Consider the following 18,448-nt stretch of genomic DNA (forward strand, 5'->3'; position numbering starts at 1 on the left):
ACTTTTTTTGGAAGGACACCACTGAATTCAGCTGAAAAGCCCCTACTTGATCTCCAGTTTAAGTATTCTTGTTACGTGAATATGTTGTTTCATGCCCTATTACTATTCTTCTACAGATTGTTTGTATGTATGCTGTAGACATTTGTGTAGGTATATGTGAAAGGAACTTGTTTTATGCAGTAAAGGGCAGAAGACACCACTGAAAAGTACTTGTTCTCTTTAAGGCTCTTGAAAAGGCAAAAGATGCTGGAAGAAAAGAGAGAGCGTTGGTAAGGCAACGTGAGCAGACTATGTCTCCTGCCAACATCAACCTAGATCTTACTTACACTGTAAGTGCTTATCTATTTAACTAGTTCAGTTTTTATCCCATTTTGCCTCAAGCAAACATATATAGCAAAAACAGAATACCCGGTTTATATTATTTTAGAATGCATGTCCAAAATTTGAAGGATGGTAATAATCACATGTGATTGCTGGCACTCTGCAATGAATTTTGTGAATGTCTGATACTAGCTATGTACACTTTTCAACTTTTCAGACATTCCCCTGTGAATGCTGGTAATCCTATTTAGTTGATTGCCAACATTTTTCAGATCTCTACCACATAACTCTGGGATTTCAGACATTCCCAAAATTAGACATTCTCTATAACAAAATAGAATTAAACTCCACAGCTGCTTGACAGTGGTCCAGAGAGATGTCTTTGTGACCCCAGATACCTTTTAAGCAAATGATATTACTCCTACTTCAGAGGAGTGTAGTTATTGTGTATATTTCAACCACAGTTTCCCAGGTTTGACACAGCACTTGCAAAGTATGTTTTCATGATGTTAAAATACTTTATTATTACGATGCTCTTTAAGAGTTAATAAGCTAATAGGTTTTGCATATATATTTGTTTATAATGCATAGCTTGACCTAGCTTAAGGTAGAATTTTTACATTAATAACTTCTATACCTGGTGGTATTGTCTGATGGCCACAGAAGCTGCAGCCACCACATTTTGTTCCCTCAGGCCTGTTCAGTTTGGAGTTACACTTTATGCCTAGATTGACTGCATCCATTGCTTTGCTGCCTCACTGGGCTCTGTGTGCCCCAAGGATGAGTTGAAGGAGCTACTGAGGCTCTACAATGACCTACGTTTGAACCCAGTGTGAGGCTAGGAGAGGCAGTTACTCAGGGCTTTGCTAGAGGAGAGAAGGGAGGCAGTGCATTTCTGAAATACTGTCTTCCTCATAGTGAAACCAGTTCCCGGTGTTTTTGTTCCTGGACATGTTTGATCATCGTAACAAAAGAGTAAGAAGCCAGGTAGCTGGTTATATGAAAAACCTTGAGGATCTACGGTAGAGACTAGGTATTAATTGATGTTACTGAGGTACAGTATACGTAGTGCTAATTAATAGGTTTGCTAGCAGGCCATATGAAGGAAGTGGTTAGAAGCAGAAGATCACATCTCCGAAGCCTTTCCCCAAATGAGATGCCATCCCTCACCATCCCTCACCATTTCTTTTCTTGTAGGTGCTCTTTAATTTGGCCAGCCAGTATTCTGCTAATGAAATGTATGCAGAAGCGCTAAATACCTATCAGGTCATAGTGAAAAACAAGATGTTTGTCAATGGAGGTAGGTTATATTCACAAACCTAAACCATGCTAGTTGGTTAGTGTGGAAACATCCTAGGAGATGGGAACTCTTCATCAACTCCCGCAGCTCAGTGGGAGCTGAGAAGTGGCACCATTTTATAATCCCAGTCTGAATTCTGATCATATCTGTGTGATTTGTTTAGATCTGAAGTTATATACATTTGATAACTCTTTAATATTGCCAAATACTTCTGTTTTTGCAACAGTACATTTCCGTGCTCCTGGGATAGTTCGTTCGCGGCAAAAATAATTTGATACATTCTCAACCTCTACCCTTTTCAAAGTAACGCTTATTCCAAACACAAATACTTTTCCTGATTATATTCTCAGGGCCAATTCTAACGGCTTTCCCCACCAGGTAAGAGGCTGCAGGAAAAGGCCTCAGGATCAGATGTACTCTCTCCCAGCCTGTAAGCAGCCCCCCTCCCCCAAGTAAAAATTAGCACCTGTTCTGGCACAATTCCAGGTTGGCCTGAAATGGAGTTTGCTCTGAGCCTGCTGCCTCCGCTCTGGTAAAAGCCAGGTTAAGATAGTGCATTCAGGGCAAACCTGATTAAGCCAGTGTTGTGCTGAAGCAGATCTTGCTTTTCACTTGAGGTGGGGAGCAAGGGGGGAGTGTGTGCTATTCCAAGGCCTTCTACTGCTCAGAAGAATTTCCTGTCAAAACACTGTCTGAACGAAACCTTGATGTTGGTATTTGTTACTACCAAGAGTATTTTCCCTGTTCAAGCAATCACATAATCATGTCATCAACAGATTACCTATGTTTATCTTTTAATTCAGGGAAAAAAGAGACTTATTTTTCACATTCCAGCCAAAGTTATGCAATCACAAATAGAAAACATCAGGAACTGTTTTTCTCTTTTTCTAGGGCAACTCACCCATTCCATTTTCTCTTCTCTGGATTCTTCTGTAACTAGGGTATAGATTTTCTGTATGTAATCCAAGTAAAATCCTATGAGATATATGGGGCCTGGGCTATATCTCAGTCAGTGTATTTTTTTATAGGCATGCTGAAGATGAATATGGCAAATATTTATTTGAAACAGAGAAACTATTCAAAAGCTATCAAATTCTACCGAATGGCTCTAGATCAAATTGCAAGTGTCCATAAAGAGATGAGGTGAGTTCTGACAAGAACAGATTTGATATTTTGTTGTTATAACCAATATTGCTCACTTGCTATTTGTTAAAGGTTGGTTAAGACCTTTCTGTGTAGACAGACCTTTCATTGATTTCACTGCTGTCTCTGTTTTATCTTGGGAACATAAGAAGAGCTGGATCAGACTAAAAACTGTTCTAGTCCAGCATTCCAGGTAATATATACATCATAACTTATCTTCCATGAACTTGTCTAATCCGTTTTTAAAACTGTCCAAGCTGATCATCACTACATCTTGTGGGTAGCAAGTTCCATAGTAAGTTACATGATTGACAGGCCTGAAAAAAGAATTCCCCCCTCCCCTTTACTGGCCACCACTACAAACTAGACATGATGGAGGCAAGCAGCCCTCTTCATCCTGCTCCACCTTACTTTCCCATGTTCTGTCATCTGGGGTATTTTTGTTTCAGCTCAGCTCCGATACTAGACGTGAGCCCATCTGGGACTAAAAGCTTCAAGCAAAAGAGCATGGGAGGCAAGGTGGGAAAGGGCTCAACCTCACTCACAGTTGTGTCCCTTTCAATGTAAAAAATCAGTTCCCTTCCCTACTCCCTAATTTTGACACTGATGAGACAAATTTGTGGCTGCTCTCGTGTCTAGTATGGCCTTTTGTTGGCTGCTGTTCTCTTGTTTACATTGCTTAAATTGTATTTTAACAGTATTGCAAGCAGCACCGAAACAACAATCCCTATCAGGATCATGGAGGAAGGGAGGACTTTAGCCTCTCTACTCCCCCAGCAACCTCAAAGCAGCTGGATTTTCCGGACACTAATGACAGTGGGAAAGCAGCAATCCTTGTCTGGTTCACTGTGGGAATGAGGAGGCTTAGCTTCTTTCCATCCTCTAGTGACCCAGAAGCAGTCTACCCTGTGGGTTTACGTGTGCGTCTGCCTGTGATACAAGATCCTAACCATTATTTATTTAATTAGGATCAAAATAATGCAGAACATTGGAATTGCATTTATTAAAACTGGCCAATATACAGATGCCATTAGCTCATTTGAGCACATCATGAGCACATCACCAAACCTGAAAGCAGGCTTCAACTTGATCCTTTGCTATTTTGCTACTGGAGAGAGAGAACAAATGAAAAAAGCCTTCCAAAAATTGATTGCAGTTCCACTGGAAATTGATGATGATGACAAATATATTTCACAAGGAGTAAGTATGAGCAAAGCTATACCTATGATTTATAGAGCAAAGAAACTTGAAATGTTGAAGGGATGGTTCTTTGATGGTATACAACAATGCCAGTGCATAGATACACCCCATTTTACAACAGCACCAGAGCTTTGAATCCTTTCAAAGACAAAGCTCTCAAATGCAGTTTGAAGTAGAATTTCTGATGCATATTTTATAAAAAGCGGATAGAAAATGTCACAAATCAATAATAATATAGCTGGAGTCAAGCAAATTTAGATACAAACATATTCTGCGAAAAGGAGATTTAAGAGCACGTTATCTGAGAAATTAAGAACTTCTGGATCATACCAAGGAACCATGTACTTCAGTGTTCTGTTAACAACAGCAACTGACCAGCCAAATTCCTCTGGGAAGGCCACAGGCAGGGCTTTTCCCTATTTGTCTCCCTTATGTAACTTTTAAAGCAGCCTTCCTCTGGCTGGGGGATGCTGAGAGTTGTAGTCAAGCACATCTAGAGGGCACCAAGTTGAGGAAGGCTGTTTTGCAGAGATTATCTTTTAAGAGCTTTTTAGAAAATACAATATGTAGCATACTGTGGTTTGCAATCTATTTTAATGTGTATATGCATGTCTGTATACATTCTTACCTGCTATTTATATAACTGGAGTGTATCTTCTGTACATTATTTAGGATGATCCACATACAAATCTGCTGATAGAAGCTATTAAAAATGACAGCTTACGGCAAATGGAGCGTGAAAGGTAACATTGGAAGTCCCTCTCGTTGCATAATCTCAAAGGACCTTCCATGTTCCGTGGATATGCTGAAGCAGCTGAACTCTGGTCTAACGTACTGCCCTGGTTCAGCCAACACAACAGCCGCCCATGGGGTACCGTGGCATGTGCTATCCACCATTATGAATATGCAAGCCCTGGCCAGGGGTTGCTGTGGTTTGTTGTATCATGCAAATCCAGGAGGTGGGAGTTATTTCAGGGTTAAACAACCCTTGCATAACCCACAGTCCAGTTTAGAGTAACGTGAGGGTTGTTTAACTTTCAAATAATCCCTGCTGGCTGGGTTCGCATGACACGACAAGCCATAGCAAACCTGGGCTGGGGCTTGCATATTCATAATGGTGAATGGCACATGCCACGGTACCCCACAGTGGGCTGTTGCGTTGGCAGTACCAGGGTGGCCACAGCTCTTCAGAGGTAAATTAGCCCATGATTGGCTGTCATACTGTGCTAACTGGCCCACTGATTAAACAAATGTTGGATTCAACTTCCCCCCCCTCTTTTCTCCATGGTTATGCTATATATTCTTAGGCAGCCTGCTAGGCTTTGTTACATAGGTAACGGTCAGGCTATGTTTATGTCAGGCTTTATCCACTCTCTTTGAATTCCAGTAACACTTTTTGGCAAAGAAACAAAACTGTTTTCCCCCCAAATCTCTGTGCTCTCTTTTAATTTGTCATTTTAATTTATATCTTTCTGACCAATGTAAGTGGCCTAGAAGAAGGTCTATGTAGGAAGGTGGGATTAAAAATTGGACAAGTGAGACCTGTAACAAAATGTTGCCATTTTGAGTGCTCTGGTTCAGGGTTCCAGCCAGCCAGCTATGCCCATTGCCAGGATACTCCATTCCCCCACCACCTGCTTTTCCATTCCCTGACTCTCAACTGTCAGCCATCATTCTGTGATCACTTAGCATGCTCAGTCCTCATTAGGCTGTTTTGGGGTTCCCTCCCCACACCTTAGGGGGATTTTTTTGTCTAAAGTTTTTTTGTAGTTCTGCAAACATCGGGGTTTCCTCAGATCTGCTGATTCTTCCCTCGTGTATGGATGCTGCTGCTTTGGCTATATAAGGCTCCACACTTGAAGAATGAGTTCTCTAAAAGTATATAGCAGCCTACAGATGTTTTGGATTTCAACTCCCATCAACCTCAATATGACCGATGGTCAGGAGTTCTAGAAGTTGTATCTAAAGTATCTGGAGGACACCAGGCTGGGGGAGGCTGATATATATTATGTAAATACTGCTATTATTAATACTTTGGGGGAAGTGGACTATCGTCCACAAAAGCTCATGCCATAATAGATTGACTTGTTTTTAAGGTGCCACAGCACTTTTGGTTGTTTTTCTGAATAATAATACTTATTTACTACCACTAGGGATGGGCGAAGCCCCCAAAGCCCGGTCTGGGGAGGGTCCACCACGGGGAAATCTGGGCCGCTTGGGCTCACTGGATTTCCCCAGAGAGCCCTTCACATGCCTGCCAGATTTTGCGGGATGCCCTTCCAATTTTAAAAAGGCAAGGTCTGCAAATGGTGGCTGCCATTCAAGGACCTCAGGAAATCATGGCCGTAAATTGCATATTTTATGTCATTTGCGGCTGTAAAGTACTTACACCTATGTAAATTACAGCCATAAAAATGCTGTTACAGCCACAATTTATGTAGATGTAAGAGTGTTCAAACTACCGCACCATTGCGCTCATTTCACATGCCAGCAAGGTGATGCTCAAAATCCTACAAGCTAGGCTTCAGCAGTATGCGAACCGAGAACTACCGGAAGTACAAGCTGGGTTTAGAAGAGGCAGAGGAACTAGAGATCAAATCGCCAACATTCGCTGCATCATGGAGAAAGCAAGAGAATTCCAGAAAAACGTCTATTTCTGCTTCATTGACTACGCTAAAGCCTTTGATTGTGTGGATCACAACAAACGGTGGCAAATTCTGAAAGTGATGGGAGTACCAGACCACCTTACCTGTCTCCTGACAAACCTGTACGAGGGTCAAGAAGCAACAGTAAGAACCAGACATGGAACAACCGATTGGTTCAAAATTGGGAAAGGAGTACGACAAGGCTGCATATTGTCACCCTGCTTATTTAACTTATATGCAGAGTACATCATGAGAAACGCCGGGTTGGATGAATCAGAGGTCGGAATTAAGATTGCTGGGAGAATTATCAACAACCTCCGATATGCAGACAATACCACCCTAATGGCAGAAAGCGAAGAGGATCTAAAGAGCCTCTTGTTGAGGGTGAAAGAGGAGAGTGCAAAAGCTGGTTTGAAACTCAACATTAAAAAAACGAAGATCATGGCATCTGGCCCCATCACTTCCTGGCATATAGAAGGGGAAGAAATGGAAGCAGTGACAGATTTTACTTTCTTGGGCTCCAAGATCACCGCAGACGGTGACTGTAGCCATGAAATTAAAAGGTGCTTGCTCCTTGGGAGGAAAGCTATGGCCAACCTAGACAGCATAGTAAGAAGCAGAGACATCACCTTGCCGACAAAGGTCCGTCTAATCAAAGCTATGGTTTTCCCAGTAGTAATGTATGGCTGTGAGAGCTGGACTATAAGGAAGGCTGAGCGCCAAAGAATTGATGCTTTCGAACTGTGGTGCTGGAGAAGACTCTTACGAGTGCCCTGGACTGCAAGGAGGTCAAATCAGTCCATCCTAAAGGAAATCAACCCTGAGTGCTCATTGGAAGGACAGATAATGAAGCTGAAGCTCCAATATTTTGGCCACCTAATGCGAAGAGAAAACTCCCTGGAAAAGACCCTGATGCTGGGAAAGACTGAAGGCAAAAGGAGAAGGGGACGGCAGAGGATGAGATGGCTAGATAGCATCACGGATGCAATGAATATGAACTTGAGCACGCTCCGGGAGAGAACGCAGGACAGGAAGGCCTGGCGTGCTATGGTCCATGGGGTCACGAAGAGTCGGACACGACTGAACGACTGAACAACAACAACAAGTGCTTTATGGCAGCAAATGGCATAAAGTATGCAATTTACAGTCACCATTCACAACCTTGTCTTTTAAAAACCTGGATGCTGTCCTGCGTGGAGTCTAGCAGGCATGGAGGTAAGGGGAACCAGTCCGCTGCGGACCTGCAGGTCAGATTCTTGGGAATCAGACCTTATTTGAGTCCACAGCGGATTTCTCCAGCTTCCCTAAGTACTACCTGTAAACGAGGTATTGTGTTTAACCACAACCATGTTTATGATAATCATTTTTTTCTGAAATAAACTTCTTGTGTTTTTTAAGGAAAGCTACAGCAGAAAAGTATATCATGACTGCTGCTAAACTAATAGCTCCAGCAATTGAAACATCATTTGCTGTAGGCTATGACTGGTAGGTGGCATTTTTCAATTGAGTTGCTAATCTCAGAGTGCTTATTCCAGAATTGTCCCATAGAAGTCGGTAGTTGACAAACTAGAGCCTGGGTATGCCAGTCTCTGCTTTTGTTATAGTTCGTTTTTTAAAAATGTCATATTCCCCAAATATAATTTCTTAATTAAGCAACCAGATGACGTTCTCTCTGAGGTCATAAGCAATGGCTGAAATAAAATGAAACAAGTCATATTTCATTCATTCTGTACTTGGCCATCAAAGCTCCAAAGCCTGAACCTTAATCTTAGAGATGTTGCAGTATAGTGGCTAGGAATGTGAGTTAGAAGTCTCTTGTTCAGGCCATATTTTTAGGTGGCTTTTGGCAAGCAATTGTCTCTTGACCTTGGCCTCTGTCTGTAGTGTAGGAATAATAATATTGAACTACAATAAAGCGTTGTTACACAATTAGCAAAGATAGATTCATCTCATCAGATTCATCTCATCATTTGGGCCCAGTGCTCTTCAACATTTTTATTAATGACTTGGAGGAGGAGGTGCAGGGAATGCTGATCAAATTTGCAGATGACACAAAATTGGGCAGGATAGCTAATACTTTGGAAGACAGAAACAACATTCAAAGTGATCTGGATAGACTGGAGTGCTGGGCAGAAAACAACAGAATGAAATTCTATAGGAATAAATGCCAAGTTCTGCACCTAGGAAGAAAGAAACCAAATGCACAGTTACAAGATGGGGATACGTGGCTCAACAGTACTACAACTGAGAAAGATCTTGGAATTGTTGTCGATCACAAGCTGAATATGAGCCGACAATGTGATGTGGCTGCAAAAAAGGCAAATGCTCTTTTGGGCTGCATTAATAGAAGCATAGCTTCCAAATCCGTGAAGTACTAGTTCCCCTCTACTCAGCACTGGTTAGGCCTCATCTGGAGTACTGTCTCCAGTTCTGGGCACCACACTTTAAGAAGGATGCAGACAAACTGGAGAGGGTTCAGAGGAGGGCAACAAAGATGATCAGAGGACTGGAAACAAAGCCCTATGAAGAGAGACTGAAAGAACTGGGCATGTTTAGCCTTGAGAAGAGAAACCTGAGGGGAGATATGATAGCGCTCTTCAAGTACTTGAAAGGTTGTCACAGAGAGGAAGGCCAGGATCTCTTCTCAATCATCCCAGAGTGCAGGACATGGAATAATGGGCTCAAGTGACAGGAAGCCAGATTCCGGCTGAACATCAGGAAAAACTTCGTGACTGTTAGAGCAATACGACAATGGAACCAATTCCATAGGGAGGTAGTGGGCTCTCCCACACTGGAGGCATTCAAGACGAGGCTGGACAGCCATCTGTCAGGGATGCTGTGACTTGGATTCCTGCATTGAGCAGGGGGTGGGACTCGATGGCCTTGTAGGCCCTTTCCAACCCTACTATTCTATGATTCTATGATCACCCCTGTATGGTAGTCCACCAATTGCTCAGTAAGCTTCCTTTTGTCTTGGGAAACTGAGTTGTCAAGCATCTAGCAGGCTACAATGTACATTGGACCTTAAAGCCAGTTTATAGGATTAGCCTTAAGTGATGCTTGGGAAAGATTGAGCAGTTGTTTTCTTGATTTGAAGAGGATCACAATAACAAAGAACTTCTATTTTTTATTCTGTTACAGGTGTGTAGAAATAGTAAAAACTTCCCAGTATGTGGAGTTAGCCAATGACCTAGAAATCAACAAAGCAATTACATATTTGCGGCAAAAGGATTTTAATCAGGTATGGAGCTTTCATAAAATATTTTACTGGTAGATTTTTGCATAGATCAAAATGTGATCTATTCACATGATCAAAATACAATTTCAGGTATAAACTTCCTTTATAATATTCCTCAACAGATTGAGAGCACTCTGTATTATAATCATAATGACCTGGTTCATACGTAACCACAACACATCGATTTAAAAACTGATGGGGCAGCATGCACGCCTCTTCCACTTTACAGCACAGCCCATGATCGGCTCCTTCGTAGGTTGTGCAGCGTGATGTGCAAACCCGGACTGCCGGCATGTTTAGGGGTTAAACAAACCATTGGTTAACCCATGGTTTGTTGGTTTGTTCTTGGGTTAACTGCTGGGTTGTTTACCTGCTCTGGGTTTGCGCATCAGGCTGTGCAACCTTCGAAGGAGCCAATCGTAGGTTGTGCTGTAAAATGGAAGAGGCAGGTGCACTGCAGGCAGTGCGTTTGCTCATGCAGAACAGACAACCCATTGGTTTTTAAAGTGACGGGTTGTTGTTATGTGTGAACATCCCCACTTTAAACGGAATCCAGGTTGTTGCTATGTTAAAATGCGAGAATCGAGGGAACTTCTTTCTTTCCTCTTTTGTTGTTATTGATGAGCTACTGTGCAGAAACTAATATGGGACTTAATCGAATGGCCTTTCAAGATGCTAAAGAGAACTTCTTGGGGCTGGGTGGGGCTAGTTGTATAGTAACCCTCAGCCCTGGTCTAGTGCTGTCACATTTTCCTATCTGGATGGAGTACCCACAGAACCTAGTAGGTATGAACCCAAGCAGTGGAAAGAGAGCAGTGCACAAGTTAATTTTTTTAAGTGTGGGGAAAGGTTCACTAGACAGGCATTTCAGCAGGGGAGAGGTTGACTTGTTTGCCCAGAGTACATGAGTGTTCCTGTTCTGGAGTGGTACAGCAAGAACTTTGAAGTTCATAAGTTTGGGGAAGGAGGTGTTGCTTGTCACTGGTGATGTTACGCTGCAATATAAGTGTTACTGGGGGGAAGGATTGCATTTTTCCAGTACCAAACATACAATTTGATTGGTGGAATATGTGATTACCCTTTGACAGATGCACCCTCTGGGACAAAGATATTTGGATCACCTGCAACAACTGCATAACTATTGTTCATTTATGGTGTACAAAATACCCTTATCTAAAATATGTGATACATACAAGCAAACAGAATATTAAATACTCTACCTCGTATACACCACTTTGCCAAATTTTGCCTCTTTCAGTCTAGAAAATAAAAATTGCTAGGGTTAGGCCTTTGGTTGGTCAAAAAAGATTTGGACAGTTGACTTGTCAAATATTGGTTAAATATTATCAAAAAATGGTCAGGTATTTTTAAAGCATTAACAACATGAAAACACCAAAGAGAATAATCCTCAAGAGGTTTGATACTTATGCTAGTTAAAAAAAAAATTAGATAGTCCTTGTTGTGAAATGATGACGTTAACACTTTAAAATTGTAATGAATTATTTACTTTAGTATATTTATTCCCTTCCACAGAGGTTTTCAGAGCGTACATAGACTCCACACACACATTCTCTCTCTTTCCTTATAACAACTCTGTGAGGCAGATTAGGCTGAGAATATGTAACTGGCCCAGCATACTCTAAAGAGCTTCATGGTTGAGTGAGAATTTTAACCTCGGTCTCCCTGGTCCTAGTCCAAAACTCTGCCCACTAGGCAATGCCACAGTGATTGCTTGTGTTCCCGTTTGGAGATGCCTGCAGTTATGGCAGCTGACCCGTGGGATAAGCTTTGTTGTGATCCTAGACTACTGCAGGGCTAAGGTGCACTCACTCCTACCCTTTCTAATAATAAATGATACCATAATCAAATAAAAAAGATAAGCTCCTGTCTACACAGTTGCATTCTTTGAATATATGTCAATTATGCAGTCTATTGATTTATCACCTGACCAAATTTGACTGGCCAATTGACTGGAGAGCTAGCCTAGATAGGATTGGTTTATGTAATGTGTTTGTCCTGTTTCTCTTCCACTCATGTATTTGATTTCATGGTGTTCAGATCAGTTTACTTCTGAGATTTAAATGTGTTACTTTTCCTTTCCTTTAATTATTCCTTCCCTTTTTTTGTACTATGTCTCCCATTTTGTTTTGTCCTGTAAGTATGAAGAGGTAGGTACAGTGCAAGCAACTATTACAATTTGAGTTCTGCATAGATTTAGGGTAGGGTGCTAGTCTTGCAAAGAATCAGCAGCCCTTAAGGGTGGGATGTGTACAAACAGGCAGGCAAATCATTAGGAACTCGCTGTGTTTTTTTCTCAAGCCCAGCTTTCCCTGTCTTTGTTTGGCATAAATTGTCCAGTTAATTGAATACTGATTCAGTAGTTTTGCTTCTCCTCCCATGCTTCAGGCAAGCTGTCTATTTGTTTCATTTTTAAAGCACTGCATTTTTAAAATATTGAACAATTACTTCAGGGAGGAGGAGGAGGTGGTGAAAGGTGAGCTAGTGACGTAACCAGTTTCTAGCCAATCAGCCATCTTTTGCTGTAAACACACACAAATGATTTCCCCTGAGTTCTATTGGGGAGAAAGAAAGTATATGCTGTGTGTGAGCGCGTGCACCTCCACAGCAAGCTCTGTACTCAGTCCTACTAAATCCAGGTTCTTATTTAGGCAAAATACGCTTAGTCTCCACATGCATTGCTGTAGTTTACTGTAACTGCATTGTTTCACTGACGTTGCTTTTTCTGTTTGTATCAGCCTGGGTGTGCACCTGCTATAACTCAAATTGTGGTGTATTGCTTCATTCTTCATTCTTTTCCATATTCTTATCCTGAGAGAAATCATACAACTTGGAAGTTCTTAGGAAGCCATAGGAGTACCAGAGGTAGAAAAACCATGAAAAAACAGTCCTTTGACCGTTTTTGGCTTAGGTTTGCCTCTCAAATTATTTTCTTCAGGCATAGTTATAAATTCTTGTCAAGAAATTTGTGTAAACCCCGCCTCCCCCAAAAGAAGCATTCCCACTCAGTTTTAGGACCATTTTGCACAATGTTTTTTTATATGGATATTGCTTCAGTGTTTAAACACTATAAATACACCACAGTATGTAACAGTGCACACACATTTTTGCCATGTACAAAACTGTGCACACAATTTTCTTTCAAACCAAAGATATCTGTCTGTGGCAGAGGTGGGGAATGTGTGTCCCTCCCAATGTTGTTGAACTGAAACTCCCATCAGCTCTGTCTAACATAGCCAATAGTAAGGGTTGATGGGAGTTGCTGTCCAACAACATCTGGAGGGCCACACACTCCCCATCCCTGGTGTAGGAAATTAGTCTCATGTGCTTATTAGAAACACATTCTTGGTCAGTCATGCATAAACCTTAGCTATTAAAGTGCAAATTAATTTACCTGAGGGGTGACCAGCAAGACAAGACATAATGGCTGCTTTAAAATGTAACACTAAACTATGGGTTCATGCATTTTCCCCTCCCCTCTCCTCCTCCAGCGTGGCTGCAAAGAGGAGGTCAGAAGCTTTTGTTTCTGCTTTCAACCTGTTTTGTGTTTTATGTTCAGTTTTATGAACAGTTTTATGTTCAAGACTAAGACATATTGTGGTTACTTTTAACTATGGTTTGTTCAAACAAGCCAACCTTGTTTAAATAAACCACAGTTCCTGGTTCAGACAAAGCAACAAACTGCATTTAGTTGAACATGGGAGCAAATGCTTCTCATCTCATGGCTGTCCCAGAGGGAGGAGCAGGCTCCTGCACATAACACTCAACTGTTGCTTAGCATTGCATCCAAGAAAAGTCAGTAGGAAGGAAAATGGTGGCTACGACTCAGGTGCAAGAATGGCATCAACAAGTCTGAAACATTATTTTTAGGTAGTACTTTCAGTAAGCAATTCAATTCTTATTTATTATTTATTATTTATTCAAGAACTCTGCAAGATGGTTTGCTATTATTTTGAAGGGAAGGCTTGTAGCTCAATAGGAGATCACCTGCTTTTCATGCAAAATGTCCTGGGTTCAATCCCTGGCATCTCCAAGTAGGGCTGGGAAAGACCCCTGTCTGAAACCCTGGAGAACTGTTACCAGTCAGTGTAGACAGTACTGAGCTAGATAGAGGAGTGGTCTGACAATATAAGGCTACTTCCCAAGTTTCCCTGTGTAACTTGCATTTTGTTCACAAATTTAGATTGAAAATAGTAGCTTCCCTAAGGTTGAGCTGGTATTTCAACCTACAGCACTAACTATTGGAATGTATCTAATCTACTGACTTGGTATGATAGCCTAAAATGTTTTTACAAATGTTTTACAGTCCAATGTAAAATTCAATGCAGGAATCCAATGTTTGACTTGGATTCCTGCATTGAGCAGGGGGTTGGACACAGTGGTCTTGTAGGCCCCTTCCAACCCTACTAGTCTATGATTCTATGATTTCATGATTCAGTCCTTATTGCCATATTTACTTAAAAACAAGTATTCTGATTTTCGTAGAATTGATTTGGATAAGTGTGTTTAGAATTATAGCCAAAAATTCATCATGATAAACAAAAGCCCATGCTCTTGAGCTTCCATAAAATCTAAATAATACTATTCCTATTCATGCCCATCTGAAATGTTTTTCTTCCCCCTGAAATCAATGGCTTCTGTAGATAATTCATTATAATGAGAGAAATGTTCTGCTTTAGTAGTAGTCTGCACTTCCTAAGTGGTTTGCTGGGGAGCAATAAACTTGAGCTAGCTCCATGTGCTTTGCATATGCCCTCTTTTGCACCTCATAAATTAAGACAGTAATGTACTTTGTGCTGGAAACTGTAAAACTAAAATGTACTTCAAATTTCTTGGCTTGCTGCTCTAAGGTACGTTCACTTTAAATAAGTAACTGAAATTGTATGCTTCATAAACTTCTGTGTAGGGGAGAACAGGGCCTAGTGAATTGTAACAAGTATTTTTATACTATAGAAAAAATGGGTCAAATATTCAAATAAAGAAAAATAGGTCAAATAAAGAAAAGAAAGGTGCTATTGATTGATTTATTACATTTCTATTCCATCGAATAGCCGAACCTCTCTGGATGGTTCACAAAAAAACTTAAAATAGTAAAATCCAGTGGTAGCAGCATGTATGAATATGATCAGTCGAAAAAATATTGCACTTCCTTTTACAAAAGAATTGTGTTTCTTGAATTTCTCTTTCATGTACCAATGTCATTTAAGACCTAGATATTTAAAAACAAAGTATGTCCGTAAGTAATATTCCTATACCACAGTAGATCCAGAGCCAATTGTATTATTCCTTCCACACATAATAGAAGTTGGGGGTTGTGTTCTTGCAGAGCGAGGGGAGGGGTAACTGTCGTTCTTTGAAAAGTTAATAAAAATAGCATGGAGCATGAAGGGCAGAGAGACATCAGTAGCGATATCGCAGGCATTGTCCCAAAAGTGTCCATAACACTTGTGCAATCACATTCCACATAGCATTGGCAATTGCAGTAGAAGTGCTGCTGGGACAGAATAGTCAATTACATTTTCCCAGTGACAAAATATTGTGCTTTGAATGCTGAGAAAATGTAATATATCAACAATAGAAACACTTCCTTGAAGAGAGAGATCTGGTTTCCCACAACAAATAAATAACAGCAGTAAATATGTTGCACTGATTGTCTTGGAAAGCTTGTGTGGAATTTTATGTTTTACAAATGTGTATGTTAGAACGCTTGTGTCTAGCCCTTTGGACTTGTCACATGTTTTATCCATAGTTACTCTCTCTCTCTTTTTTTAAGTGGTGTTCTGGGGAGGTTTGGTCATTTCTACTGAAATGTGCAGAATGATTAAGTCAGTGCCTGTCCACTTGTTTATCTTATTTCTTGTTATTTCCAGTTATTAATCCAGTGATATCTACAAATGTATACATCTCTAATTCATATTTGAAGATCCCAGCACTGCAGTCCTAGCACATATCCACATTAGGCCATTTTTATACCGGTTAAACTATCATGGCTTGCCCCAAAGCATCTAGGGACTTGTAGTTTTGCAAGCTCACTCAGAAATTCTTTCTTTGCCTCTTCTCTCATAGAACTACTGGGGAAAGGGTGTGACTGTAGGTTAAATATGCCCCAAACATTTACTTTGAAGAAAGTCCCTTTGATTTCAGTGAAAAGTTCTTCTCATAAATGGGTACCTGAGTGCAGTCAAATATCTGTTCCATACTTTGATCTTAAAGATGCCATTGTAATATGATGGTTTGTGTTACACTAGCCAAGTTGTCACTATGTCAGATTCTAAGTATTTGTTTTGCATTGTTTCCTACGACAGAAAAAAATGTTTCAACCCCTGTTTTTTTTTAATGATTTTACAATATTACTAACTTTGTTTTATTACGTACTTCTAGGCTGTGGAGACTTTAAAGATGTTTGAAAAAAAGGATAGCAGAGTTAAAAGTGCAGCTGCAACCAACCTTTCATTTCTTTATGTCTTGGTGAGTGACTGTTGGGGGAGGGGAGTTAATTAATCTGAGCCTGAGAGTATGTAGTCTCTTTGGATCTCTCCATATGTTTTGTCTCAGATTTAATGAAGAATTGCTGGGAAGACAAGTAACTGTTGAATACATTTTATTTATTTCAGTTAGTTAATATCTTGAAACTGTGCACTCCAGCTTCATTTTTATTTTTTTCTCAGTTTCCTAATTTAAAGCAGGGACTCGTTGGAGAAGTGTTCCTGCTAGTACGTTCAATAGTGCAACATTTCAGAAGCTCAATTAATCTGTATCAATAACTTACAAAGAACCATGAGGTGGCACCTTTGAGATTCTCTTTTGTTGTGGTAACTGGCATGACAGGAGTTTTTGTAGGCAACATCTTCATCAGATGCCATAAATAGACGGAGGATGGAAAAAGCAAAGAGTCATTCCATCATCCCCTCCCATCCCTTGTTGAAGCTGATGTCTAATAATACACCATTCGTGCTGGGAGGGGGGGACCTGGTTTGAGTCCAGCACCTGTTTTTCCATCCCACCACACTTATGAAATGATAATTTGGATGATGGATCACAACTTAAGTGGTAAGTATGTGTGTGGCTCAGGAGCATTGCTCATGCAGTCCTAGGTACTGAATGTGCAGCCACACACTCTAAACAATAGCCTTTTGTTTGGGCTGTCTGGATTGGTGATTAACTTAGCATCAAGAGCCTTGAGACATAAAGGAGAGAAAACTTGTGCGACTACTGCTGCTTCTTGTAGAAATGTTGTGTTTGTCTCCCTACTTGTCACCCCATTAGGAGAGAAATATTAGTACTTATATACTGTTTTTTTTTTTTAACATTGCCCTATCTATCTACTTTGCCTTTGCAAAGTATATATATGCCCTACGAGCTCAATAGTTGGAGAATGGGTATGATTTTCTCTAATGTAGCCTGTCCTCTGCTCGGTTTGTAATTTCCAGTGCACCATTTATATAAGCTATGCATCCCAAGATTTTACTCCTGCCACTTAAACCCCATTTATCTCATGGCCAAAATAGACAAAATGTGGGGGAGCCAAACATTTTTTTATTTGTTCTAAACCAACCACAGGGAGCCTGATCCAGACTGGGCCTGAGCTACTTGGTGGGTGGTTGTTTTTGCAACCCTTTCCATTTACCTTGTTCCCCTGACAACATCCTCCCCATCCCAAACTGCTATTAGCTGCAGAAAAAAACAGATATAATACCTGCACCTGCACCCTGGCTGTTTTTAACTTAAGAAAGAAATGTGTAGATCTGATCATGGATCTCCCACGTCACCCCTGATTTGGCTGTTAGAGAGACAGCTGTGACTTGAAAGACATTTGGAATACAGATATATTCTATTTAGGGATAGAAAGGGAACGAAAAATACTCCGGGTGAATGACTGGCTACGAAGGTGGTGCCGACGAGAGAGATTTGGATTCTGGGACCACGGGCTATACTTCCTGGAAGATGGGCTGTTGGCAAGGGACGGGTTGCACCTCACAAAGGCTGGGAAGAATGTGTTTGGCCACAGCATGAAGAACTTCATCAGGAGGGCTTTAAACTGAATCCGACGGGGAAGGGAGATGTAAAGTTCAGGGTAACAATGGACATAGGTGCATGCACTGCAACAGAGAGAACAGCTCTGATAGCGCCCAATAATAGTCTTCACAAACATGTAGGAAGAAAGCCAGACTATGAAGCACATGGTCTTCAATGTCTATATACTAATGCCCAGAGTATGGGAAACAAACAGAACGAACTTGAACTCTTAATACAGGAGGGAAATTATGACTTGATAGGTATAACTGAGACTTGGTGGGATGACTCTCATGACTGGAATACAGCAATTGAAGGATATAACTTGTTCAGAAAGAACAGGAGGAACAGAAAGGGAGGTGGGGTTGCATTGTATGTGAAAAATACATATCTCTGCACAGAAATACAGGAGGATGAGCTTGGTAGCCCCATCGAGAGCATCTGGATCAAAATAAATGGAGCAAAGAATAAAAGGAACCTGGTGGTCGGAGTCTACTACCGGTCACCCAATCAAGGAGAAGACGAGGATGAAACTTTTGAAAAGCAAATAGCCAATGTTTCAAGGAAGCA

General features: G+C 40.9%; 1 protein-coding gene across 2 annotated transcripts in view; it reads left to right on the forward strand.

The window, feature by feature from the left end:
- IFT88 (intraflagellar transport 88) overlaps positions 1-18,448 on the forward strand; it is a 57,905-nt gene that overhangs the window by 12,789 nt on the left and 26,668 nt on the right. Inside the window, exons 9-16 of one of the 2 annotated variants that reach the window (XM_084842833.1) lie at positions 225-329; positions 1,519-1,621; positions 2,650-2,764; positions 3,733-3,964; positions 4,637-4,707; positions 8,008-8,094; positions 9,751-9,850; positions 16,247-16,333. In XM_084842833.1, coding sequence (XP_084698959.1) covers positions 225-329; positions 1,519-1,621; positions 2,650-2,764; positions 3,733-3,964; positions 4,637-4,707; positions 8,008-8,094; positions 9,751-9,850; positions 16,247-16,333 — 900 coding nt within the window. The remainder of the gene's footprint in view (positions 1-224; positions 330-1,518; positions 1,622-2,649; positions 2,765-3,732; positions 3,965-4,636; positions 4,708-8,007; positions 8,095-9,750; positions 9,851-16,246; positions 16,334-18,448) is intronic. The other variant, XM_084842834.1, reaches the window with a different exon arrangement.

The sequence above is a fragment of the Heloderma suspectum genome, chromosome 3 (genome assembly GCF_057233095.1).
Source record: "Heloderma suspectum isolate Gila_16-S chromosome 3, 16-S_ref, whole genome shotgun sequence".
Classification (NCBI taxonomy): Eukaryota; Metazoa; Chordata; class Lepidosauria; order Squamata; family Helodermatidae; genus Heloderma; species Heloderma suspectum.